The following is a 27,932-nucleotide window of genomic DNA, read 5'->3' on the forward strand; positions in this document are numbered from 1 at the left end:
TTTTTTGAGAATTGAATTTATTTAGTAGTAGACATTTTAATTGCAAAAAGTTTTTTTTTTTATTCAAGAGATGCCTTTTATAAAGCTTTGAACTGGTATGTTTCAGCAGATATCCATATCTAACAGTACATTGAAACTGAAGGACGTAAATGATTCAAACGTATTTTTGTTTAGTTTTGACTTTTGAAGATGATTTTCAACTCACAAAATGTTTGCTTTTATTTTTGCACAATAGACACAGAACAGTCTCCTGGACGAAGGTCCAACCGCCCCGTGACGACTATCTTCAGCCTGACAGAGCTAATGAATGAATGAGTTCTCTCATCTAATGATCTTCAAGCACCGACATTTCCTTTGCATTATGTCATCGATATGGTTTCCTCTGAAGCCTTATCTTGTTTAATGGCATTCCACACTGACTGACATATTCCTGTCGTGAAGCTCTCCTCCTCCATTGGCTTTGCATCAATTGTTTCAGGTTTGTTTGTTCTGACGGTGCTGCTTATTGCCGAGAGAAATTATCCTTCCACATGTTTCTCTGCAACCCCAACAAATGTAATTGGCCTTTTTACAGACGTATTTAATCACCTGCCACTGAGCACAACGTGTTTTGGGGTAATCCATACAATTTGCAGACAAGTTAAACGTGTCTGATTCAACAAAATGCCACTGCCCTGGGAGAACACAGCCTGATGTTAGATGAAACCTATCAATCGATCTGTTGAGATCTATTGATTAGTGCTGTTAATGTCTAATGATGTGACTTGTAGCCGACATTCACTAAAGGCTCTGCAAGTGTCCACAGTAAACGTGAGAACCGGCCGAGCAGTGAGGCACAAACAAGAGGCAACAACAAAGAAACTGGGGTTCTTTTAGGGCGGACCCGCCCACTTGCTGCCGCCCAGCCAATCAGCTCAGGGATATGCAAATGAGCTCACCGCACTGCATTGTCCCTGCCCCGACGACGACGTCATCCGCGCATCTCGCTGTCTGGCTCTGCAAAGGACTCAGACAGAAGCAACAGAGGAGCAGGGAGAAGCCAGCAGGGGGTGGGGGAGGGCTGGGGGGGATTTGGGAGGGAGTGCCCTTTGTCAGGAAGGGAGATTATTACTCTCTGGAATAAACAGATCGGGTTGGGTCGGACCGAGACCACCACTGTCCATTGGAAAACCAAGTGGCTCATGCTTGTTTTATGGCTGCTGCGTCTCTCTTCTTCTGTCCCATTGATCTGCAGAGCGAGTCCGCTCCTCTTCCCTCTCCTCCTCTTCTCCATTCACCCGCCTTCCTTTTGCCAAGATGCCCAGCTCGCTCTTTGCAGACAGCGGCGTCCAAGGAGATGTCCTGCAGACCGCCCTGAACCAGCTCTCCCTCCTCGTCTTGGACAACGACGAGGAGCCCGGTCACGACGGCCAAGAGGTCCGGGGAAGGAGCGTGAACATGACCCAATGCGTCCCGGTTCCCAGCTCCGAGCACGTGGCCGAGATCGTGGGCAGACAGGGTGTGTGTTTCTCCCTTCCTCTCTATGTCTCTGACATGTTTAGCAGTGGAACATCTCAGGTAGGAGCACGTCCTGATGTCTGCTCGTGTGGGACGACAGCATCTTTTTACCAGTCAACCAGACGCAGACGTTGCAGGTTTCACGCTGTTCTTCTAGAATACAGTCCTGTGGGCGCAGCGACACTCAAGCTGACTAAAAAAGTTACAAATTAGGTTACATTTTGTGTGCGCTAAATGGTAACATGGTCATATTGTGTGAGGTGCATTCATAAGTGTGCACGTGAAATGAAGCATAAAGGGACTTTTGGTTTGGGGAAAGTGGACAGTCCTTCCATTCAATGAGAAGACCACGCTGCAGCTCCAGAACCAGAACAAACACCTGCTCTTAGTCCACATGTCCGTCCTGGTTCATCTCTGGTTTGCCCATCAAATCCCTGCTCTATATTATGAGAATCCGCTAAACCAGATGGACATTGGCACATATAGCTGCACAAACTGAGACCAGCGACACGGTGCTTGTGCCATCGCCGCCCTTCATGTGGCATCTCTTCCATCCCTGCAATGCTGCTGCTGCTCCGAGGAAAAGTACAGCAGCACATCGCCCTCCACTGTAAAGCCTTCACAGGGGTCTGTTTAAGTAGAAATGAATAAGTGGATTAACCGTGACAGCTGCCATTATTCAAAACACGGACCCTTTTCTCATTCAACCTACATCAGCATGATATTAACTCATGCAAAATGTATGTCCGACATTTCATTAGAAGGCTGAGTTCACCCTCCTCCTCCTCCCTGGTTACATCACAATGTCCCAGCTGCCTTTGCTCGGCTAATTCTGTAGTTCCCACCGACGGCCTCATCATCATGAAGAAACGCTGTTGAAGGTATTGAAATAGTACTTTATGCAACAAAGCCAGAACAGGACGTCAAGAAGCCGATAAAGTGAGCAGCTGTTGGAGCTGCTGACCATATTTTAGCAAACAATCTTTTATTTTTGTATTATTTTGTTCCTGCTGTGTGTCGTTACCTTGGAACCTGTCCTCACGTCCACCTTTTGTATCCATGCTTCAGGTTGCAAGATCAAAGCGCTGCGGGCAAAGACCAACAGCTACATCAAGACGCCGGTTCGTGGCGAGGAGCCGGTTTTCGTGGTGACGGGCAGGAGGGAGGATGTGGCAATGGCCAGGAGGGAGATCATCTCTGCTGCTGAGCACTTCTCCATGATCCGAGCCTCCAGGAACAAAAATACCAGCATGAACGGGAGCAGCACCCCGGCCGCCGGACCCCCGAACCTGCCCGGAGAGACCACCATCCTGGTGCGGGTGCCTTACCGCGTGGTGGGGCTTGTTGTAGGACCCAAGGGTGCCACCATCAAGCGCATCCAGGAGCAGACCCACACCTACATTGTGACACCCAGCCGAGACAAGGAGCCGGTGTTCGAGGTGACAGGGATGCCGGAGAACGTGGACCGAGCTCGTGACGAGATCGAAGCCCACATAACCATGAGGACAGGGGGCGTTATTGAGCTTCAGGATGAAAACGACTTCCATGCCAACGGGACTGATGTGGGTTTTGACCTGCACGGACACGCCCCTCTGTGGTCTAAGCCCTGCTCGGGGAGGACCCCCAACTCAGTGCGTAAGCCCTTCTCCAACAACTGCAACCATTTGTCTTCCTCTCAGGGTAGTGCCTCCACAGATGCATTCTTTGGCAACGACAGCCCACGTATGGCCACCTACATCGGCCCCAGCGCCTCACTCAGCTACAACGATAACAACAACAACAACAACAACATAGATGTCAACACTCACAGCAATGGATTCATTTACCAAAATGAGCTGTCCTCGCCTGACTGCAGTAATCTGAGTTTGGATTCCTCCTCTGGGTTTGACACGTCGACCCTCCTTTGGTCCCAGTATGATAGTGGCATAGCCCCCTCCTCCACCGGCTGCAGCCCTCCCACCACTACCTCTGTCACTTTCCCCACCAACACCTCCACCAATTCCAATGGAGTAGTGGTGAGTCACAGTAGGGTTAATGGTTGCACCTTCCAGCCGGGACGGTCGTCTTCCCTCCAAGGCCCCAGCCAGCCCCCGTTAGCCCCAAGGGTGCGTAGTGATCTTGACAGGGGCTCCACCAGTTTCCCTGCTTACTGCAGCAATATGGCCTCCCTGCCAGGCTCTCATCTCCCCAGGGTTCTGTGCGACTCGTCTCCCTCGTCGTCCTCCTCCTCCACGTCCTCTGGCACCAGCAGAAAAGGCAGCCGTGACTGTTCCATGTGCTTTGAGAGTGAGGTCATTGCAGCCCTGGTCCCCTGCGGGCACAATCTCTTCTGCATGGAATGTGCTAATCGAATCTGTGAGAGGAACAAACCTCAATGCCCCGTCTGTCACAGCCGCGTCACTCTGGCGATGCGTATATTGTCATAACGCTTTAGTGAAAGCAACAAACAGACTCCTCAAAATGCTCTAATACGGTCATGGGTCTGTAAAGTGTACATAGATATACATGTATGTGTGAGAGGCTGCAGTAATCGGCCAAAGGAGATTGTGGTTGGTAATAAACCGTAGCTTTGGGAAATATGTTCTACATCTAAGTGCATGTTTTAAATATGACAGCAGAGTAATCAGCTGTTCTAGTAAATAGGACCCTGTATGTATGAGGTGACCGTATAGTCTGGACGTGGGGACGGGGTCAGTGTAGTGAGGGGGGGGGGGCCCATGGCTGGGAAACATGGAGGGCCTCCAGCCACACAGGACAAAGACACAGCAGCTCCAGATCAGAAACGACGGCAGGAAGAGCAATTTATCTCATATATGTCTAGAATCATTTCCACCAGTCGCATTTCAAATGACAACACACAATCATACGTAGTATTTGGAGCTCTTTTAACTTTTGCATTTCTTGAGGCAAAGATGTTTATAGATATTTTTGATTTAAGTTCAATGGGCTTTTTAGAACTGGGTTGAAATATTGTTTATTTTTCAGTATGGAGTTCTGACATTGATCAATGTATTATTTTCATATGAAATGGCTGTTGGAGTAAATCCCAGTCGGTCTAATGTGTTTAACATCCGACATTCCGTTGGATGGACTTTTTATAGGTGTAGCAAAAAAGTATTTTAAATCTTTTTCACCCAGCATATTTTTTATTCAGTAATATAAAGCATATGTTAATTCTATATTGTTATGGGACATTGAAATGAGTAAGTTTATCACAAAGAAACCGTTTATGCTTTGTAAAATTTGTATGAATTAGATTCCAGTGGGAATTAAAGGCTTCTGTTGCACCACTATGGTTTTAGTATTTCTATTTTAATATATTTGTTTACCAGTTGTTCATGTATATGTAGGCGTAATTTACTTGAGCCTAAATGTACTTTATTCAGCAAAGTTTAAGAACAAACTATATTTTATTTAATGATAAAGGGCCTTTAACTTCATGGTAAAATGCTATATATATATGCTAATATATTTGCTGAGACAAGATTTGAAAATGTATCAAGAGTTTTATTTTTCTGACATTTAAAGTTATACATGCTAAAAAGTCAAACTTAAGTTATGGTGCTGCTTAATGTTTTTTTAAGTATTTCTATACAAGTACAATAAAATGGTACATTCACAAGATGTGGCTTCTTGTTGTTGAGTGATTTGTTCTGCTGATACGGAGAGTTGAGCATCGTTCGATCCTTTTTTTGACATTTGACTCTTCCTAATATCAGAGGGGGCAGTAACCGCTGGGGAAGTGAGACTTCTTCGTCCCATCGTGTGTAGACATTTGGAGACCACCGTCGGCCGTGGGAATTTGTGCTGGGCAGTAATTGTTTAAAGCATATAGTTAAAATTTTGTATTATTTTAGAACGTCGCCAAATTGAAAAAGCATTGAGAGCTGCATGGTCCAGTGGGCCGGTGGTCAGTGATCGCCGAGGAGAAAAAACTTTCTTTGAGGTGACGAGGATTCCTAATAAATTAAAGAATTAATGAACTGATTAAACTTTTATTTGTACACCACAATCTTGTAAGGATGCAGCCGCCGAATTGAGACACACTCTCTGGACTGTGGGAGGAAGCCGGAGTACCAGAGGAAGACACGGGGAGAACCCCAAGTCTGTACACGTGACCTTTACAATACATGTGTGTAAATACTAAATTAAATCCGTTCTCTGGACTCTCTGCAGCCTGATTCCATGTGTTCCTGTTGGAAACGCTGACAGATCGTAAAGTGAAGAGATCAGGCTCTAATGATACGTTTCAAATGGAAACATCCAACACGTGGAAAGTGGCCTCATAACCACTGAGTCACTCAAAGAAATACTCACCCTGCTTGTTCGTTTTTCAAATCGTTTGATTCATTCAACTTAAAAATGCATTATTTTTTTGTTTAATTTACATTTTTAAACCAATGCATCATGATACATTTCAAGATGATCCAGCATGGCTGTGCGGTGCATCCAACCTGTACAGACGTGTAGTGTGAAAGCTTCCCTGCGTAGTTGTTGGAATGCTGCTTCAGCAACAACGATTCTGGGTTCTAACATTTGACAGAGGGGCTGGGACAGTGTTACGGCCACAGCCTTCTGAGTTTGTTTTTGTGATTATTAATTGGTTTGGCCCTTCTGAGTGCAGGCTCCGCCCCTGCGCACCTGAGAGCGGTTGCGGTGATGGCTCAGGCTGAGCATATAGAGGGGAGAGCGACTGAGCGCCGGGAGAAGGAGGAGACCTGCGAGAGCGCCAGGCCCCGGCCTCAACACCAGGAGACCAGTGTTTTGTGTTCGAGCTACTATTGTGATATATTAATGTGTAAAACGGAGAGGCTGGAGGTTGGAAAACTATAAAAAGAACTTTGCATCGCTTCCTGCCTATCGCGTTTCTTTATGTGGCTGACCCCTCGGCTGAACGAGCCGTCACCTTATCGAGGGGTCCGTAACATAAATGGGGGCTCGTCCGGGATCTCTGTGTCCGGATAGTAGCTAAGGAATTCGAGTGATCTAATTTAATTCGGGTGATCCACGTTCTCTGGTTAGACAGAGTAAGCCAGCGGGGCTGTGCTTAGCGCCAGTCCTGACAACGGTTTACTGTTTATTATTTTGCCTTTCTTATGTTAGTTTGTTATTTTTGGAGGTACTCCGGGGGAGAGAGCGATCTCTTAATCGGTACCCTCTGAAGACTAGAGAGGAAAAGTTAGCTTTATGGGTTAGGTAAGTAGGCCCAGAGAATGTTGGATTATCCTGATTATTTCTGCATATTGTTGTTTAAAAATGGCAACGTTTGAGTTAAGCCGATTTATAGATCAACCAAATGTTGAAGTTTTAGGGACATGTCGAAAAAGTGATTTGTCTCTTATTGCTCAACATTATGGGATTCCTTTTTCTAGAACACTAAGAAAAGCAGAGTTAAAAGATTGTTTAGTGGCTGGCTTGGTTAATAAAGGTGTTTTTTCGGCCATGGAGTCTAGTCCCACTGTAGCGGCGGAGTTGGAGGCACCAGCTGCTGCGGGAACTTCGCCTTTACGCGTATCGCGTGGTGGTCCAGTAACTCCCTTGGTGGGGGTTGGTGCGGAGGAAGGTTTAGCCTACTCGATGCCTAAATTTGAGCCTCTTTCTCTTTCCACAGAATCAACAGGGAGTCGCTCAGATGCACGTCTAAAACTACGTTTAGCACGGCTGCAGTTGGAGACCCAGGACCGAGCTCAGGCAAGGCAAGATGACTTGAAGCGTCAGATCGAAATGTATCGAATTGATGCTGATACCAAAGTACGACTGCGGGAGTTGGAGTTACAGGCTGCGCCCGAGGTACCAAAGAAATCTACTGTCAAAACATCTCTGGTCGAAGGTGATCCCGTTACGTCGCCTGGTCCATCACCGTCGGGAGGCGTTGACGAACCAGTTGGTACTGGTGGTGATTCGGTAGCGCCGTTTTCAACACATTTTGACGTGGCTAAAAACATCTCGATCGTTCCACCCTTCCGGGAAAAGGAAGTGGAAGCTTATTTTCAAGCTTTTGAACGAGTGGCGTTAGCTTTAGGATGGCCAAACGCGGTTTGGGCACTAATGTTGCAATGTAAACTCTCAGGTAAGGCGCAGGAGGTATGTGCATCTCTCTCGTTAGAGGAAAGCGTACAGTATGAAGCCGTGAAAGCTGCAATTTTACGGGCATACGAACTTGTTCCTGAGCATTACCGACAACGGTTCCGTACCTCGAAAAGGGGCACGTCGCAAACGTATGTTGAATTCGCTCGGGAAAAAGGCATCTTATTCGATCGCTGGACCAAGGCGTGCAAGGTAACTGACTATAACTCTTTGCGAGAGCTGTTGCTGATCGAAGAATTTAAGAACTGTGTTCCTGAACGTACTGCATTGTATCTGAACGAACAAAAAGTCAGCACTGTTCAGCAGGCTGCGGTGTTAGCTGACGAGTATGCTTTAATGCACAAAACGGTGTTTTATAAGCGTCCGTCTGATTCTGGGGGTTCCGCCGTGAAGGAGAACGAAAATCTTTCCGACTCGAGAAGTAAATGGAGTCCTCCCAGTCCGAAATCTAATCGAGAATGCAGTTACTGTCACAAAATGGGTCATAGTATGGCTGAGTGTCGTACGTTGAAACGTAAACAAGAACGACAAGATTCTTCATCTTTTCAACCGCGAGGCTCGGTGTTGGTGAAAACTTTGTCTCCGGCGGTTGCAGTGTCCCCCACGACCCCAGACAGCTGTTTCAAGCCGTTCATATTCCGCGGTTTTGTTTCAGTAGGTGAGAGGGGCGAGGATCGAAAACCGGTAAGAATTCTCCGGGATACAGGGGGGTCTCAGTCCTTCATATTAGCAGATGTTCTGGATTTTGGTGTTGATTCCGCGTGTAATACCAGCACGGTGGTGCAGGGTATTGAAATGGGTTTTGTGACTGTCCCGTTGCATCGGGTGCACGTTTCGTCTGAGTTGGCGTCTGGATGTTTTGAGGTGGCAGTGCGTCCCTCGCTACCTGTGAGAGGCGTTGACTTTATCATGGGTAACGATATAGCTGGGGGTAAAGTCATGCCGGTGGTGCAAGTGGTCGACGTCCCGCACAACGACTCTCAGGCGGATGTGCTTGCTAGAAACCTGCCAGGGGTGTTTAGCGCCGTGGTGACACGAGCCCAAGCAAAACATGACCTTCAGGAAAGTAATATACTCTGCGATTCTGTGTTTCCCAAGATTCTGGGAACTGACGTGCTGGCTGATCCTCCAGAGCCGCCCAAAACGACTCCAGGGTCAGCTAGGAGCTTTGATCTCATTACTAATTTGCTTGTTTCGCGCGAAACTCTGATTGAAGCGCAGCGAGAAGATTTATCTTTAACTCCATGTCGGGCGAGTGCTGAAAAGGGGAAAATATCGCTGCGTAATCACCAGTTTTACTGGCACGATAAGGTGCTAATGCGTCACTGGAGTCGATCGCTAAATCCTGGGCAGCAAGACGATTGGAATGTGGTGCATCAAATTGTGGTGCCCTCGAAGTTTCGATCACAGGTCTTAGAACTGGCCCATGACCATCCTTGGTCCGGACACCTCGGTATCACTAAAACCTATAACCGGGTGCTCCAGCATTTCTTTTGGCCAGGTTTAAAAACTGATGTTGCACAATACTGCAAAACCTGTCACATCTGTCAGGTCAATGGGAAGCCTAATCAAGTTGTGCCGCCGGCTCCCCTCTGTCCTATTCCTGCCGTCGGCGAACCATTCGAGCGCGTGCTAGTTGATTGTGTCGGTCCACTCCCTCGTGCTAAGTCCGGGTGCCAATACTTGTTAACAATCATGTGCGTCGCGACACGCTTTCCGGAAGCCATCCCGTTACGTAACATCACGGCCAAGACGGTAACTAAGGCACTAACAAAATTCTTTACCACCTTTGGGTTGCCGAAAACGGTCCAAACCGATCAGGGTTCAAACTTTATGTCTCGCGTTTTCCGTACGTCCTTAAAGGCTCTTGGAGTGGCTCATGTCGTCGCAAGTGCCTACCACCCTGAGTCGCAAGGAGCTTTAGAACGGTGGCATCAGACGTTAAAATCCGCACTTCGCAAGTATTGCACCGAGACTGGAAAGGAATGGGATGATGGGGTCCCGTTAGTTTTATTTGCAGTGCGTGAGGCAAGACAGGACTCTCTCGGGTTCAGTCCGGCTGAGCTCGTGTTCGGGCATGATGTCCGGGGTCCTTTAAAAATGCTAAAGGAAGAGTTTCTCGATAGAGGTTTGTCCGCGAAAACAAACGTTCTCGAGTTGGTCTCACGTACTCGGGAACGTTTGCGAGACGCCTGTAATACGGCGAAGGAAGCGCTTTCATTGTCGCAAAAGAAGATGAAGAAACGCTTTGATACAAAAGCGGTGGTGCGTCGTTTCCTGCCTGGAGATAAAGTTCTCGTGTTGTTCCCCATTCATGGGACCACTCTCTCGGCCCGTTTTTCGGGTCCGTACGTGATCAAGGGTAAGTTGAATGAAACTAACTATATCTTGTACACTCCAGAACGGAGGCGAAAAACACGTGTATGTCACATAAATATGTTGAAACCCTATTTATGTCGTGTTGAACCGAAAGCGACCACCCCTGACGATCCGGTAGCTAAGGTACCCACCGAGCAGGTCTCATTGGTAACTTATGCTTTACCTGCCGACACTGAGGATGATGGGTTGCATGTCTCTATGGAAGTTTTAAACGGGGGGTGTTTCAAAAATTCGGAAGTCTTAACTTCACTCCCTTCTCGACTGGCCTATTTATCTCGCGAACAGCAACGGTACGTAATGGACCTGATAAAGGAGTTCCCAAATCTGTTCAATGACGTACCTCCCGGAACTAATGTCATCCAGCATGACATCGAAGTTGGCCGTGCAGGACCTTTCAAGCAACATGCTTACCGCTGTCCATTAACTAAGAGAGAGGCAATGAAAGCTGAGGTGCAATATTTACTAGAGAATGGGTTCGCTGTTCCGAGCAGTAGCCCCTGGAGCTCGCCGTGCATTCTGGTGCCGAAGGCTGATGGGTCCCTTCGTTTTTGTACCGATTTCCGAAAGATCAATTCCGTCACCGTGGCGGATGCCTTTCCCTTACCACGTGTGGACGATTGTGTGGATAGTCTTGGGGGTGCAAACTACATCACCAAATTGGACCTATTGAAAGGTTATTGGCAGGTGCCCCTCACCGAGCGGGCTTCTAAAATCTCTGCGTTTGTAACCCCCGACGCTTTTCTGCAGTATACGCGTATGGCCTTCGGTCTCCGAAACGCGCCCGCAACATTTCAGCGGTTAATGTCCACAGTCTTAGGGGGGGTTCCTAACTGTACTGTTTATTTAGACGATGTTGTCGTTTACTCGTCTACGTGGGAGGAACACACGTTAACGTTGCATGACGTGTTTGGCCGATTGTCCGCTGCTTCCTTAACGTTAAATCTAAAAAAATGTGAATTTGTAAAAGCTTCTGTAACGTATCTAGGGAAGCAGGTGGGAAATGGTCAAGTGCGACCACGGGACGGAAAGGTGGCTGCTGTGCTCAACTACCCAACACCTACTACGAGGAGAGAACTACGTAGGTTCCTGGGAATGGTGGGGTACTATCGTTGTTTTTGCAAGAACTTCTCGACTGTTGTTGCGCCGTTAACAACACTGTGTAGTCCAAAAGTGGGTTTTCTTTGGACTAACGAATGCGAGCAGGCATTCCTGTCGGCAAAATCTCTCCTTTGCAGTGCACCGGTGCTGTCCGCCCCAGACCTGACTCGTCCGTTCCAGCTGGAGGTGGACGCCAGCGCGGTTGGAGTGGGAGCTGTCCTTCTCCAGGAGGGTGCTGACAACCTAGGCCACCCCGTATCATACTTCTCAGCTAAGTTCAACAGTCATCAGTTGAATTATTCAACCATTGAAAAAGAGACCTTAGCTCTGTTGCTAGCATTACAACAGTTTAACGTTTACGTGGGGGCTAGTGCGTCTCCTGTCGTTGTTTATACAGATCATAATCCACTTGTTTTTCTGAGCAAAATGTATAACCAAAATCAACGACTCATGCGTTGGGCCTTAATGGTTCAGCCGTACAATCTTGAGATCCGTCATAAAAGAGGCTCTGACAACGTAGTTGCAGATGCGTTGTCTCGCGGATTAATTTAGGAACAGGATTTTCTGTATGAACCCATGCAGAATCAGTTTTTCTTTTTCCCTCTAAGGAAGGAGGAAAAGAAAAAAAAAAAAAAAAAATGATTCTTCCTCTAGGGGGGGAAGTGTTACGGCCACAGCCTTCTGAGTTTGTTTTTGTGATTATTAATTGGTTTGGCCCTTCTGAGTGCAGGCTCCGCCCCTGCGCACCTGAGAGCGGTTGCGGTGATGGCTCAGGCTGAGCATATAGAGGGGAGAGCGACTGAGCGCCGGGAGAAGGAGGAGACCTGCGAGAGCGCCAGGCCCCGGCCTCAACACCAGGAGACCAGTGTTTTGTGTTCGAGCTACTATTGTGATATATTAATGTGTAAAACGGAGAGGCTGGAGGTTGGAAAACTATAAAAAGAACTTTGCATCGCTTCCTGCCTATCGCGTTTCTTTATGTGGCTGACCCCTCGGCTGAACGAGCCGTCACCTTATCGAGGGGTCCGTAACATAAAGGAACAGATAGAGTCTTTGTGTGAACTACTATGAATTCTGAATATAAAAATATAAAAAGAAAAGAAATTAAGGATTTGGTTTTTAACAAGAAGCAACGCATTTATTTGAAAGGCAATTTAACTCATTTCACAAACAATTCAAAAACATGTTGTATTATGACTGATGGCCTGCGTCCAAACCAATGACATCACTTCAACTTCTTTATTATCTACATTAATTGATTAAAGTTGACTACGGAGGATATGGGCTAATGAACTTTGCAAGGGGTGTGGCTTAATCTGGCAAGACTCATCACCAAACGTGTAACACATGTGAACATTGAACCCCTGAACACACCCTGTTTTTTTGAGAATATTTGAAGAATAAGGGGCGCTGCTATTAATCGTTGAAAATCGGCCTTTTTGGCCTATTTTCATGATTTCTTGAAGTTGTAAAAGACCAAACTCCTCCTCGGGATTGAACCAGATTCTTTTCAAATTTGCACAGTGTGATCTTGAGAACCTACACTCTAAAAATTGCATTTTGTTCATTGCAATGTGCATTTAACCTGGACGAGGAGCACCACACTGATTATCACCCTCTTGATGTTTGAGTAACAGGAAGACAAACGGTTTGTGTGTATTTGGGATGTAGTCCTATCCAATAAAATATGAACGGTTTAATTGTTACTGTATCCAACCGCTCTTATGAAGAGGAAACCATTATAAAGCTAATGCAGTGTGATGTAACAACAGCCCTGAATTTAATGTTCACCTCAGTAACGTTTTATGTGTTTCTTCCATCCAATATGAATACAAATTAGATTTACACCTGTCAGTGTGATCCAGTAAAGTTCATCTGCTTTAGAAAGATGTTTGACTGTATAAGAACTCTGATCTGATCCATTGAGATATTTTACCTAGTTATTTTATGTCTTATATATAATATATTTACTCTGGTGCTCCATTATATACAATTCTTTAGTTTAAATGAAAATTAAACCAAACTATTAAAATGCATTAGCAAGACCACGTCATCAAGTCAGCTGCCAACTGGGAATAAAAGGTAGACTTTGATTGGATGCTGTAAACGTTCAACTTGACGAATCAGACTAGAGCTTCTGATGCGAGAATTTGTAAAACGGGTCAAGTTTGCTAGCTAGTCTTTGTGGCTAGTCTTCACTTGCCTGCTTGGCCGTTTCATGCACAGGCACCTGCACACTCGTCACGTTCGCTTTGTCCTCCACCTGCTGTGTGCACCACACCCTCGCCTTGCACTGAGCAGTCGTATCAAACGCCTCCACCTGTCATGTGTGTTCTATGTTGCTTAGTCACAAACGTATGTAACACCGTCTTCTCAAGGTGTGACGTGGGAGCTGGTTGAATGTGTGTGTGTGTGTGTGTGTGTGTGTGTGTGTGTGTGTGAGGCTTGGGGCTTGACTGTGTCCCTAAAGGACAGTGGTTTGAAAACGTCCTGCTAAACGTGGGGAGATTGTTGGTTATTAGTGAAAAGTCACTTTAATGACTTTCACACTTTAGAGGCTGACTAATATCTTACTGAGGTTATGACAGTTTCATTTATAGTTTATACTTCATATTATGAAGAGAAGTGAATCAAAGTGAGCTCAGGTAGACAAGTTATCAACCTGAAATATCACTTTCTAAGTCAGTGATACAGAATAAATACACAAAAAACGGAGCTTGCTTTGCTCCTTTTGTTTCGTGTTGTGATTATAAACTAACTTCACATTTATTCGTGTTTTATGGAGCAGGAAGCAGCATCAAGCTGGAGGAGAAGAGCTCGGATCCTATGCAAGACAAAAAGTAAAAGTCCATGCATACAAGTTAATGAACGTGTTTGCTGTTTGGGGTTTTTATCAACAGCATTGATGGAATCTCCTCTGCCTTAAGATTGCAATATTACTTTGAGCTAAAAGTAATTATAAATTACTAAAGTATCATACATTAACTGATTTTATTTTTATTTAAAATAACCAGAAAATGTTCTTCTCTCAGCCTGAAATATATCACAAACTGTCTCTTATAGTGTCCCACACGCTGTATCTCCTACTGTCTCTTATAGTGTCCCACACGCTGTATCTCCTACTGTCTCTTATAGTGTCCCACACACTGTATCTCAAACTGTCTCTTATAGTGTCCCACACACTGTATCTCCTACTGTCTCTTATAGTGTCCCACACACTGTATCTCCTACTGTCTCTTATAGTGTCCCACACACTGTATCTCAAACTGTCTCTTATAGTGTCCCACACACTGTATCTCCTACTGTCTCTTATAGTGTCCCACACGCTGTATCTCCTACTGTCTCTCATAGTGTCCCACACGCTGTATCTCCTACTGTCTCTCATAGTGTCCCACACGCTGTATCTCCTACTGTCTCTCATAGTGTCCCACACACTGTATCTCCTACTGTCTCTCATAGTGTCCCACACGCTGTATCTCCTACTGTCTCTCATAGTGTCCCACACGCTGTATCTCCTACTGTCTCTCATAGTGTCCCACACACTGTATCTCCTACTGTCTCTTATAGTGTCCCACACACTGTATCTCAAACTGTCTCTTATAGTGTCCCACACACTGTATCTCCTACTGTCTCTTATAGTGTCCCACACGCTGTATCTCCTACTGTCTCTCATAGTGTCCCACACGCTGTATCTCCTACTGTCTCTCATAGTGTCCCACACGCTGTATCTCCTACTGTCTCTCATAGTGTCCCACACACTGTATCTCCTACTGTCTCTCATAGTGTCCCACACACTGTATCTCCTACTGTCTCTCATAGTGTCCCACACGCTGTATCTCCTACTGTCTCTCATAGTGTCCCACACACTGTATCTCCTTCTGTCTCTTATAGTGTCCCACACGCTGTATCTCCTACTGTCTCTCATAGTGTCCCACACGCTGTATCTCCTACTGTCTCTCATAGTGTCCCACATGCTGTATCTCCTACTGTCTCTCATAGTGTCCCACACACTGTATCTCCTACTGTCTCTCATAGTGTCCCACACACTGTATCTCCTACTGTCTCTCATAGTGTCCCACACACTGTATCTCCTACTGTCTCTCATAGTGTCCCACACACTGTATCTCCTACTGTCTCTCATAGTGTCCCACACACTGTATCTCCTACTGTCTCTTATAGTGTCCCACACACTGTATCTCCTACTGTCTCTCATAGTGTCCCACACACTGTATCTCCTACTGTCTCTCATAGTGTCCCACACACTGTATCTCCTACTGTCTCTTATAGTGTCCCACACACTGTATCTCAAACTGTCTCTCATAGTGTCCCACACACTGTATCTCCTACTGTCTCTTATAGTGTCCCACACACTGTATCTCAAACTGTCTCTCATAGTGTCCCACACACTGTATCTCCTACTGTCTCTTATAGTGTCCCACACACTGTATCTCAAACTGTCTCTCATAGTGTCCCACACACTGTATCTCAAACTGTCTCTCATAGTGTCCCACACACTGTATCTCAAATTGTCTCTTATAGTGTCCCACACGCTGTATCTCCTACTGTCTCTTATAGTGTCCCACACGCTGTATCTCCTACTGTCTCTCATAGTGTCCCACACACTGTATCTCCTACTGTCTCTCATAGTGTCCCACACTGTATCTCCTACTGTCTCTCATAGTGTCCCACACACTGTATCTCAAACTGTCTCTTATAGTGTCCCACACGCTGTATCTCCTACTGTCTCTCATAGTGTCCCACACGCTGTATCTCCTACTGTCTCTTATAGTGTCCCACACGCTGTATCTCCTACTGTCTCTTATAGTGTCCCACACACTGTATCTCCTACTGTCTCTTATAGTGTCCCACACGCTGTATCTCCTACTGTCTCTTATAGTGTCCCACACACTGTATCTCCTTCTGTCTCTTATAGTGTCCCACACGCTGTATCTCAAACTGTCTCTCATAGTGTCCCACACACTGTATCTCCTACTGTCTCTTATAGTGTCCCACACACTGTATCTCCTACTGTCTCTCATAGTGTCCCACACACTGTATCTCAAACTGTCTCTTATAGTGTCCCACACACTGTATCTCCTACTGTCTCTTATAGTGTCCCATACGCTGTCTCACTAACTGTCTCTTATATAAATCATTGTCTATTTTAAGATTATTTTAAATTTGTCTTTTCTTTGAATATGTTCTACTGTGATTCATTCAGTCATTTAGCTGACGCTTTTATCCAAAGCGACTTACATTCCATTTAATTTTTTTTTTTTACATTTTTGCCCAGGGAGCAATTAAGAGATGGTTCCTCTTACTCTGGGACACCTCCACCACCAACCTTGCGGTTCCCGGCGCCCCCTCTCTAATCCTGCGCCACAACGACCCCCCAAAATGATCTACATTTACAAAGATGAGAAACCTTCGTATTGTGTCTCAGTGAGGACTTTGGACATTTTCATCTGAATCTTATATCCATCATATGTCCATCTGGTCAATGAATTGATATAACTGATATAACTTACCTGTACAATAGTGTTGACAAATAGTTAGAAGGCAGAACGTACAACTGGCTAGTCCTGATTCTATGAGTATAGACTGGTCGATCGCCAAGGCAGTGCTGCTTGATCGTCTGCCATTGATGAAAAAAATCACGCCACATCACGTCTTGCATGCGTGGTCAACGGAAGCCAACGGAAACTAACACACATTTCATTTTTTTCAAAAGCAACCCTGGCTGACTCCAATCAATGCAAGTCATCAGAACTAACCAACAATGTATGGAATGGTTGTGACGGTTCTTCCGACTCTGGAGTTTGCCAAATAATCATATTGTGTAAAAAGCAAAAGAGTTAAAAGAATTTATTCGATTTTTAAAATATGACTTTGACATCAATTTCATTTGAATTTATTTGTACTGCTACCATGCATTCCTCTTACTTTACTAGTTTCTAGTTTATTTTTTCAATTTCAAATAACTAGTAAATATCTTCATATATCACTTTTATCCTTAACAATTACAATTGTCAAAATTATTTCACAAGACATCACACAACTCAAGAGACAAGTAACATGTCAACATATTGTAGAGCATAGAACAGGCAGATGAAAATGTCATAAAATGCATTTAATTTTGCCCATATTTGTGGAATGTATTGTAAATAATAATTCACATTTTGATGATCAATTTAGCTGAGAATATAGTGATTAGTTGTAATCAGCCATCTGCGAATTGAAGACAATTATACATACAAATCCCATGCTATTTGCTTAAATGCATTAGATTCAAATATTTTTTGAACAAATTCACATCCTTTTTATATTGTTCATATTCAAAAGTTGAGCCTAGGATATAAAAACTGCAGTCAGTATCCTGTAATGTATAATTACTTGTCGGGAGCAATGGTGAAATACTGAGGGACATTTGGCCGCACTTGGCATTTTCCCTTTCTGAATAAAAAAGTTCCATTAATTTGTTTTCTAATAATATGTTGTACTTTATAATTAATAATGTAGAACATTTAGAAAAGGGAAAGTTGTCTGGAGGAAAAGTGCATTTGGTCATTCACTTTTCCTTCAGCATTTTCTTGGCATAAATATCCCGACAGGTTTCACAGCAGCGCTGGAACCACCTCATGTCCTGACAGAGGTTTGTCTCTCGGATCACACGACAGCACCACTGGTCCCAGTGCATTGGAAGGTCAGAGCAGCTGGGGAGGGAAGGTGGGAGGCATTTCAATGTGATACATTACAAATTCCAAATCCTAAATGACAAAATACAACAAAATACCTAAACTAACAGTGTGTATGACAGTGTGGGTTAGAACACAATGAACACCTTACAAATATTTTTTTAATACACAATTTCATCTTCTATTTGGAAGCTGCAGACAGAATAGATAAGAAGTATGGAGGAAAATGGTTAGTTTGCATATTTGTTCTTGCACGTTTTTCTTGCAAAATATGTAAAATGTTAACTATTAAACAGTTTGACAGCATTGGAGGCACATCTTTAAAAACTTATGATAGCAAAATCATATTTTTAGTGCTTTGACAAGCTTTTGGTTTAACTCTGTGGTCAAAAGTCTTTGGCTATGAACTGTACTTTTTCAAATGAATAAATAAACCTTAACCTTTCAACCTCAAAGTAGAACAGAATTGTGACAAATGTCACACCTACCCTGTTCACATTGATTTGATCAATGCAGGTACCTTGATGACATGGTCGGTAGGTGGGTGGTCTAAGCATCACTGAGCAGTCATTGCCATGCCGACCAGTCAGTTTGTGCATACACTGGACCACTCTCGACTGCAGGCCCTTCCCACAGGATGCCGAGCACTGAAACAGTAAATTAGATATCAGTTTTCAGTGTGATGCTCTAGTTTTCCATTGATGTCAACACAGGTGGGTTTTTTTTCAAAATGTAAGTAACTTAAGTAATTTCTACGTTTCGGTTTTCTTGCAAATTAACATTTAAGTTTTTTGTGTTAATTAGTGATCTAACAGGTATATTGCAGGTATATTTTTGAATCCTTGAACAAAGCCAGGCTTTTACCCTGCTTCCAGTCTTTAGAATCGGGACAGACTGTAAAGCCCTCTGAGGTAAATCTGTCATTTGTGATTTTGGGCTGTACAAAATAAAATAAATTGAATAATGAGATTACATTACAGGTAATTTAGCTGACACTTTCATCCAAAGCAACTTACATTGCATTTTAGCCCATGGTTTTTAGTAGTCAAGTCAAGTCATTTTATTTTGTAGCCAGGATTCAAACCGCTGACCTTGCGGTTCCTGGTGCACCCTCTCTACTCCATGCGCCACCATCGCCCCAATACTGAGGCTAACAATCTTTTCATTAATTTAACTTTAGTTTTACCAGGGGAGTCATCAATAAAAATATTATTAACAAGAGCAGCCTTATTCCAGATCTGCACTTTACAGATAAACACAAGGTTGATATGATTCGTCACGTGTCATTTTACAAAAGATCAAAATATTTCCCAAAACAGTTGATCCAAGTCATCAAATACATAATCCCTCAAAGCAGGACAGCAACAGTAACAGGCTATTGTTGTACATTGCTCTAGTACATATATGTCAAACTCAAGGCCCGCGGGCCATATCCGGCCCGGCATGCAATTATATCTGGCCCGCGAGATCACTTGTTACCAATGGCCCGACGATATGAAGCGCTGATAACAAAATAAACTACAGATCCCATAATGCAGCGCTTCAGCTGCCTTGCCGAGCGCTTTCCGTGGCGTTTCTGGCTGACATAACCGCACGTCTCAATGCCTTAAACCTCCAGCTCCAGGGACGCAACCGCATGATCACTGACATGTATGACGCAGTGAAGGCATTTCAAGTGAAGCTGATTTTATGGGAGACACAAATGCACCGGTGCAACTCGCCCCACTGTCCCTGTTGCCAAGTAATGCGGCATAGCGGTGTTCCCAAATACGCACTTTGCTGATAAACTGAGCGCACTGCGCACGGAGTTCGCACGGCGCTTTGGTGATTTTGAGGAACAAAAAGAGAATTTTGAGTTGTTTGGCAACCCATTTGCCGTCGACGTGGAAACTGCACCTGTGCAGATTCAGATGGAGCTGATTGAGCTGCAGTGTGATGGGACACTAAAGACAAAGTACGACACTGTTTATTCACTCCAGTCCCGCAACAATGTCCCAGCTCCGTCTACATGCGGCTCGAACCTTGTGCGTGTTTGGTAGCACATATCTGTGTGAGAAGCTGTTCTCAGTGATGAAGACAAACAAAACAGCACACAGGAGTCGTCTCACTGATGAGCACCTTCAGTCCATCCTGAGAGTCTCCACAACACGGGACCTCGCGCCAAACATAAACCAACTTTGCCAAAAAAAGATGCAAAGCATCCAGCTCTGATAAAATGGCATAAGAGCAAAGAAAACTGAATGTTTTGAATCGTTATTTGTTATTTCTGAAAAGCACACGTTTTATTTATAGTTCCAGGTTTTGTTTTGCAGCATGTTCATATTTCTAACTTGTATAATTTTGACTGGATATATTTTTATGGAGAGCAAGATATTTTAAGTTAAGTTAAGTTTAAGTTTATTTATTGCAGAATAAAATTCCTGTCTGTTTGTATTTATATTTATGTTAAAAGAAAATTTTAGTTTTAGTGTGTTCAATAAATGTTTATTCTGTTCGGCCCGTGACCTGAAGTGTGTTTTGAATTTTGGCCCCGTGTGCAATTGAGTTTGACACCCCTGCTCTAGTATATTACACTCTGAGACATTTCATCAGTGAACACTGCCAGGAAGCATCCACCATTCACAAGCAGTCAATTTGAGAAAACATTCTCCATTGGATATTCAGATTTTTCACTTAACAGTGCTTACAAAATAAGAAAAGGTTTCCCAATTTTGTTTTGTAATGACCCCATCTTCTTTAATATATTCCCTGCTCAAAGCAAGGACGTGGAGAAAAGTACAGATATATCGATATGAAAGGTCATTGTGGTGGCAGGTGTGGTTCGGCTGCAGAGGGGACAGAGTGGGGGGGGCGGCTCAGGGAACGCTGCCAGCTGGAGGTGGAATTGGGCTCACTTACATATTTGTAACGTTTCTGTCAAAGGAATGATTTGGGGTGTGAGTTTTTCCTGTGCCGATGTGAGGGTTTCGGGACAGAGTGTGTTGCATGTGCACAGATTGTACTCTGAGGAAAATTTGTAATTTGTGATTTTGGGCTATACAAAATGAAAAATAATTGAATTGAATAAACCCCAAAATGCAACAAAGCATATTCAGGTTTCTCATACTTTTGATTTCGACCGATTTCCAATCCACACCGGCTGTTTCTTTTCATGCCAATGTTTTATGTTTCCTCATGTGGCACTCTGAACAGCAAGTGTAGTAGACCAGAGCAAAGCTAGATGAACAATTGTAATCTCTTGACAATCTTGAAAATCTAATTCTGTAAAGAATGTTATTGTTACCTGTCCTCCTTGGATGCAGCAGTGGGCCCTGATGCCTGTTTGGATGCCTTCTCTTCCATCAACCTTGATCAACTGACTTCTTTATTTTCAAAGTCAAAATCTTCTACTTGTCTCTTGGATCCGATTCCGACCAAACTGCTTAAGGAAGTTTTTCCTTTAGTTAGCACATCCTTATTAGATATTATGAATCTGTCTTTGTTGACAGGACATGTACCACAGTCCTTCAAGGTAGCTGTAATTAAACCTCTTCTTAAGAAACCTACTCTTGCTCCAGAGGTGTTGGCTAACTACAGACCTATCTCTAATCTTCCCTTCCTCTCTAAGATCCTTGAGAAATCCGTCGCAAATCAATTATGTGACTTTCTACAAAACAATGCTTTGTTCGAGGATTTCCAGTCAGGATTCCGAGTGCATCACAGTACAGAAACAGCACTGGTAAAAATTACGAATGATCTTCTACTTGCATCGGACCAAGGACTCATCTCTTTTCTTGTCTTGCTGGACCTCAGTGCCGCATTTGATACCATAGACCATTGTATCCTGTTGCAGAGACTAGAACATTTAATTGGTATCAAAGGAACTGCACTCAGCTGGTTTAAATCCTACTTATCGGATCGATCCCAGTTTGTGCTTGTAAACGGTGAATCCTCAAAGACCACCAATGTTGGTCACGGAGTCCCACAAGGTTCTGTACTTGGACCGATTTTATTTACCCTCTATATGCTTCTTTTGGGCGATCTTATCAGGAAACACCGCATAAACTTCCATTGTTATGCAGACGATACTCAACTGTATCTGTCGATCAAGCCAGAAGAGACGGACCAGTTAGTTAGACTCCAAGAATGTCTTGGAGACATCAAAACTTGGATGACCGGCAACTTCCTGATGCTAAACTCAGAAAAAACGGAAGTTATCCTGATAGGCCCAGAGCGCCTTCGAAGCCAGCTGTCGCGTGATACAGTTTTTATGGATGGAATTGCTCTGGTACCCAGCAGCACCGTCAGGAATCTGGGAGTTCTCTTCGACCAGGATATGACCTTCAACTCGCATATAAAGAAGACTTCAAGGACTGCCTATTTCCATCTACGTAACATATCAAAAATCAGGAACTTCCTGTCTCAAAGTGATGCAGAAAAATTAGTTCATGCGTTTGTCACTTCCAGACTGGACTACTGTAATTCTTTGTTATCAGGCTGCTCTTGTAAATCTCTTAAGCCTCTCCAGCTGATTCAGAATGCTGCAGCACGTGTATTAACAAGAACTAAGAAAAGGGATCATATCACTCCTGTATTAACTTCTCTGCACTGGCTCCCTGTTAAATCAAGAATAGATTTTAAGGTACTTCTCCTCACCTACAAGGCACTTGCTGGTGAGGCACCGTTGTATCTTCAAGAGCTTGTAACACCGTATTGCCCTACAAGGCAACTGCGCTCCATAGATGCTGGGTTACTTGTTGTTCCTATGGTTTTAAAAAGTAGGCTGGGGGCCAGAGCCTTCAGTTATCAAGCTCCTCTTTTGTGGAACCAGGTTCCACTTTCAGTCCGGGGGGCAGATTCGGTTAGCTCTTTTAAAGTAAAACTTAAAACGTTCCTCTTTGATTCTGCCTATAGTTAGGGCTGGCTCAGGTTAGTCCGGACCAGCCCTTAGTTAAGCTGCTATAGGCTTAGAATGCCGGGGGACTTCTTAGGACACACCGAGCTCCTCTCTCACGCTCTCTTTCTACCATAATTCAAGTTTTATTAATGCACATGACTAATTCAGCTTCTTTCCGGGAGTTTTTTTTTTGTGCTTTCGCCCCTATCAGGTCTCCATAGATCGTGGTTCCTTCGGGACCCTGGTCCTGACACCTACCGTGGCCATGCTGACGCCTGCTGCTGCCATCATCATCATCATCATCATCATCATTATTTTAGATATTAATCATATTACTTTACTCATAAACCAACATTACCCTCTCCTAAAATCTCTGTGCTCTCCCTCCCCACAGGATTCTGTGGATGGTGGTTCTATCTGATGGTGGTTGCCTCTGCAGTGGTCCTGCTGTGCGCCTGGCTTACTACTCACAATTACTTGAATCATTTCTGTCATAGGAATTGCATGTATTATACATTGTTCATTCTGTACCCATGGCATCCATTGTAGTCTGTCCATCCCGGGAGTGGGATCCCTCCTCCGACGTTCTCCCTAAGGTTTCTTCCCTTTTTTCCCTCTTGTAAGGGTTTTTTCATTTTTTTGGGGAGTTTTTCCTGTGCCGATGGTGGGTTTCGGGGCAGAGGATGTCGTATGTGTACAGACTGTAAAGCCCTCTGAGGCAAATTTGTAATTTGCGATTCTGGGCTATACAAAATAAAATGACTTGACTTGACTTGACTTATTCAGAACAGTACCGTTTTTGACTTATTTTTAAAATAATTCATCAGATATCAGGACTAATTTCCTTTATCTGCTGAGGCTAATGCTGTTTGACTCTCAAACCTGCTTGTTCTCTCATTTTAAGCCCCACAACTGTAGAATTCAGGAAAATCCTACATTTATTGAAGCATTATATGCACTATATCTATGTAATGTACTATGTTTTATTAATGTGAGTCTTAAAAGTAACTCAAGGTACATGTACACTATTTGAGTGGTGAACAAGGAAAACATTTGTCTTTGAAATCCTAATGGAGTAGAAGTATGCGACATATTCAAATGAAAATGAAATACTCATACACAAAAAGTACCTCAAATTATACGTAAGTATAATATTAGGCTTCAAAGCAGAAAAGTACTACTAGGGGTAGGGATTATAGTTTGTGTGATATTATATATAGATTTGGATCATTTCTGTATTAGGAACTAAACAACTGTACATCTTGTACATCATCCAATGATGTACACAGCATCTATTTGATTCTGTCCACCCTGGGAGGAGGGTCTCCACTTTGAAGTCTGGCTTTGTGTCTGGCGGGACGGCCACCAATTGGTACATCATGGGGAGGGTTAAACTTTTCCTGAAGACCTCCAAGAATATGAAGGGGATAAAGCTGGAGGACTACTTTCCAGATATGGAGCTACACCAAGCAGGAAGACTTCCTGCTGCAAAAGATCGTCGGATGTGAGAAGCTCGCGCCAGGCTTCGCGTGCTCTGTGGAGGACTGCGGCCTGGCCGTGGGGGGGGGTTGGTTGGTCTGCTGCATGGATGAACCGCGCGGCGATCATCTTCGTGGACAGCATGGAGAAGGCACACGAGGTGGCATCGGCGTGGCACTCGTGCCCGTTCTGCCGCTCGCCGTGCCGGCTGCCAAGTTGACGGTATCAAACGTTCCGCCGTTCGTTCCGGACGAAGTGCTGCTCGAGGAGCTGGTGAAGCACGGGAAGTTGGTGTCCCCGTTAAAGAAGGTGTCCTCAGGCAGGGTGCAGGTCTCCTTTGCTGAGACATGTGGTGTCTCACAGTAGACAGCTTCACATGGTCCTCAGCAAAGCCCAGGCTCTCAGCCTGGTGATCAAGGTGAGGATCAAGGGGTTCGATTACGTGTTGTTTGCTGCATCGGATGATGGGAGGTGTTTCCGTTGTGGTGAAGAGGGACACCTGGCGAGGGTTTGTCCAGTAAAGAACCCGTCCACTCAGGACCAGAACCGGGGGGGTGACAGGGAGGCCAGGGAGGAAGAGGGGATGAGTGAAGCCCAGCCGGTGGGACAGGTGGGTGAGTGTGGGGATGGGTGAGAACATTACGGCGGTGGAGGGACGTGGCTGTTAACATGGCGTCCAGCGGTTCCTCCTTGGCTTTTGGCAGAGGTTCCAGTAGACTTAGGCTTACTGGAGGAAAAGGAAGTTGCTGAAGTGGATCACTACAGAGTACAGAGATATATTTCAAGGAAATATAAAGAAGCAACCTATATATATACGGATGCATCAAAGAAGACTGATACGAAAATGGGAATCGCATGTTATCCCTCAATTAAACATTAAGTTTTCTAGAAGAATTAATAATGATCTAGCTGTATACACAGCAGAACTGTGCAATATGGATGGCCTTGCTGTGGGTAGAGAGCAACAGACCTAAGCAAGCTGTCATTACATCAGACTCCAGCTCAGCTTTGACAAGCCTTAAACTTCTGCATTCTGAGTCTAGACAGGATATAGTATATGACATGCTGCAGCTGGTTAACAATCTGGTTAACTCCGGGATTAGTACTACATTTATATGGATACAGCCCATATAGGTGTAGGAGGTAATGAACTGGCAGATAAGTGTGCGAAGAAAGCAGCAGAGCTGCCGGATATAGAGGTGGATATTAAATATAGTAAAGCTGAAGTCAAAAGTATAATTAAAGCAAAAACAAATGCCAAATGGCAGTTTATGTGGGATAATGAACAATCTGGGAGGCACCTGTATAGAATTCAAGGAAAAGTGGGGAAGAGCAGGAATACATACAGAAGTAAGTAAGAAGAAGACATGGTGACCAGAATGAGACTAGGACATACAAGAGTAAGTGGAACATTATTTATAATGAAAAAGCACGTTGATGGAATGTGTGAAAATTGCAAAAGTCAAGAGACCATAGAGCATGTAATAATGTATTGCCCCAAATATCATCAAGCCAGACAAAGACTGATTTCACAACTTGGTGAAAAACAGATGACATTAAATTTATATGAGTTACTGAAAAAAGAATCTGGTAAAATTTGGTTTAATTTTTTGTTTTCCTTTTTGAAGATAACTGGGTTATTTGTAAGGATTTAGGAAAGTGTAGGATGACCTCCTGAACCAGACTCCAGTCCAGATGGTGGCGGTAATGCTCCAAAAGTTGGTTGCCAACCGCCAATCAAAACCATAAGAAGAAGAAGAAGAAGAAAGGAAAGTGGAGGGTTTTGTTTGAGGGTGGCCATGGCAGGTCATGGTAAAAGAGAGCAAGATGGTGACTTTTTGGTTTATTTCTTTTGTTGGTTTTTCTCCTTACTACTGTAATGTTGATTTCACGGGTTTGCACTTTCCAAACGGAATAATAAAACGTCCCCTACTCTGCCTACGACTACGCCATCGTTTTTGTAGGATTCAGCAAGTACAGAGAGTGAACCCCGTCACATACCCTTTACCTTTTTTTTGGTGAATGAGTGCTGAGTAAGTTGCTGAAAGGGGATATGGGAAATATTAACAAATAACTAATAGTTGTTGAGTTTCCTAACCTTAATTGAGTGTAAACCAAATGTTAAGCACTTAAGTTTGAGATAGTCCTACCTTGGACCAGTCTCCAGTCTTCCATTCGTAACATTTGGAAAGGTCCTCACAGGGCTCCTCTTCTTTGGGCCGGGAAAAAGGATCACATACACCCTCAGGGTTTGTACATGACACTGTCCGTTTGTGAACACCTTGACCACAGTCTGATGAACACTGGAGGAAGTGATGAAACAATGAATCAGTAACATAATGCAACAGGAAGTAGCATAAAGAAACAGGAGGAGATTTTGCTTATTCTTCCATTCCAGATATTGTGGCACTGGTTGACAATATTTTCAATACTTACCAACTAGACAAATAAAACCAATACCAGTTCTGCATTCCCATAGAGCAACAGTTTTTCAGGATGTTTTGAATATTTCCCTCTCCAAATTCATGAATGTTGGATAAAATTTGTAGGATAAGAATCATGGCTGATTCCCAAATGTTGACGAGCAATGTGAAATCTCATCAATCTCAAAAACAAAATCTCTTAGAGAACTGACAGCATCTTAACAAGTTGTGTAACCCGCAGGAGGACGGACCATGGAGCCCCGGACGAAAGTGCACCTAAAGTGCGAGGATGGCAATCGGTGAGATCAATTCATATTATTTCTATAACTGCTGTTTGTTTTCTACAGTTGTCAGAGTGCTGCCGCTCTGAGCGAATCGAGGTGAGCAATGACAACAGCGTAGAGAAAGCTGTTGCACCGCCAATCCCAGTTAGCACATGAAGCTAACTTGTTGAGCTACTAGTTTGACTGTATATATCTGCAGTATTCAACTCAAATGTGAAGAGATCCAGTTAGAGAACATTTCTGGAAGCAAAGGTCCATGATGTAAATATTTAGTGTGACTAAATAGACGGATAAAGTTGTAACAACATCTGCATGTAATCAATACACGACTAACAAATCAAATGAATTCAGTACAATTCAAAAACACTTTGACAGTATTTATTATCATGTACCAAAGAACTGAACATTGATGTGTGACTGCAAATGAGAAATTCATACCATACCATACAGAAAGCTTATACCGGTACACCGTGCTGCCCTACGATGCTTCTCTCATGTCATCAGCTCGGTGTGTGAATAACGTACCTTAGACCACTCTGAAGCCTCCCACACAGTGAGGCAGAGGTGGCCCTCACAGGCTTGAAGGACAGGAGGTTTCCCTCCTTGGCAGTACAGGTCCCTGGTGTGGATGCGTGAGCCATTCTGTAGATGGTAAACACAGACCACCTCCCTATGCTGAAGGCCTTTACCACACGTGATGGAGCAGGATCCCCACTCTCCGGTCAACCACCTTTGAAAAACGCTAAGTGTTTACAGACAGTTCATAACCTACAGTCTACTTGCCTTGGGTCTGAAAGAAACAGGTCTTTCATTTTTACTAGCTTAATATTGTTACCAAATTTTAAAATAAAGAATAAAATAAAAATATTTATTTTTAAATAAAGGATTTCTGTCTCCAGCATCGATGGCGCTCGTACAGGACGTCATCGTGACGTCATACGGGTCTTTGTGATCTCGGAGAAGTCTCCCCCTATAAAGCGTTAACCTAACTGATATCGCTCCTTCATCAATGAGGAAGACAGCTGCTCTTTTGTTCCGGCGGAGTGATGAACTAGTTTTTCGATGGGCAATACCTGTAAATTATGGTAGCTAAAAATATGAGAGAGAAGTCTTC

General features: G+C 44.1%; 3 protein-coding genes across 8 annotated transcripts in view; 2 read left to right on the forward strand and 1 right to left on the reverse strand.

Moving 5' to 3' along the window:
- The first annotated feature begins 988 nt into the window (after positions 1 to 988).
- Positions 989 to 5,121, forward strand: mex3b (mex-3 RNA binding family member B). Its single transcript, XM_040202698.2, has 2 exons — positions 989 to 1,498; positions 2,566 to 5,121. The coding sequence occupies exons 1-2, from the start codon at positions 1,297 to 1,299 to the stop codon at positions 3,921 to 3,923; spliced, it is 1,560 nt and encodes a 519-aa protein (XP_040058632.2). The 5' UTR covers positions 989 to 1,296; the 3' UTR covers positions 3,924 to 5,121.
- A 939-nt stretch (positions 5,122 to 6,060) lies between these two features.
- Positions 6,061 to 11,723, forward strand: LOC120809370 (uncharacterized). Its single transcript, XM_078085335.1, has 2 exons — positions 6,061 to 11,041; positions 11,167 to 11,723. Exons 1-2 carry the CDS (start codon positions 6,754 to 6,756, stop codon positions 11,298 to 11,300), a joined length of 4,422 nt encoding a protein of 1,473 aa, XP_077941461.1. The 5' UTR covers positions 6,061 to 6,753; the 3' UTR covers positions 11,301 to 11,723.
- A 5,188-nt stretch (positions 11,724 to 16,911) lies between these two features.
- The window catches only part of adamts17 (ADAM metallopeptidase with thrombospondin type 1 motif, 17), a 69,077-nt gene continuing 58,056 nt past the window's right edge, over positions 16,912 to 27,932 (reverse strand). For 2 of the 6 annotated variants that reach the window (XR_013451553.1, XM_078085337.1), the window contains exons 20-23: positions 27,344 to 27,460; positions 26,262 to 26,414; positions 18,245 to 18,403; positions 16,912 to 17,774 (exon numbers count right to left, since the gene is read on the reverse strand). Coding sequence is in view for 4 of the 6 variants with exons in the window: in XM_078085337.1 (XP_077941463.1) it covers positions 17,766 to 17,774; positions 18,245 to 18,403; positions 26,262 to 26,414; positions 27,344 to 27,460 (438 nt within the window). In the remaining 2 variants the exon portion in view is untranslated. Of the gene's footprint in view, positions 17,775 to 18,218; positions 18,404 to 26,261; positions 26,415 to 27,343; positions 27,549 to 27,932 lie in introns of all 6 variants that reach the window. The other 4 variants (XM_078085336.1, XM_040160749.2, XR_013451554.1 and 1 more) reach the window with 3 other exon arrangements.

The sequence above is a fragment of the Gasterosteus aculeatus genome, chromosome 12 (genome assembly GCF_964276395.1).
Source record: "Gasterosteus aculeatus chromosome 12, fGasAcu3.hap1.1, whole genome shotgun sequence".
NCBI classification, from domain to species: domain Eukaryota; kingdom Metazoa; phylum Chordata; class Actinopteri; order Perciformes; family Gasterosteidae; genus Gasterosteus; species Gasterosteus aculeatus.

Excerpts from the sequence above, each read along its gene's own strand:
- mex3b (XM_040202698.2), top strand. The coding sequence starts at position 1,297 with ATGCCCAGCTCGCTCTTTGCAGACAGCGGCGTCCAAGGAGATGTCCTG. Across the intron at positions 1,499-2,565 it reads CGAGATCGTGGGCAGACAGG|GTTGCAAGATCAAAGCGCTG; the intron begins GTGTGTGTTTCT and ends TCCATGCTTCAG.
- LOC120809370 (XM_078085335.1), top strand. The coding sequence starts at position 6,754 with ATGGCAACGTTTGAGTTAAGCCGATTTATAGATCAACCAAATGTTGAA. Across the intron at positions 11,042-11,166 it reads TACTACGAGGAGAGAACTAC|GCATTCCTGTCGGCAAAATC; the intron begins GTAGGTTCCTGG and ends GAATGCGAGCAG.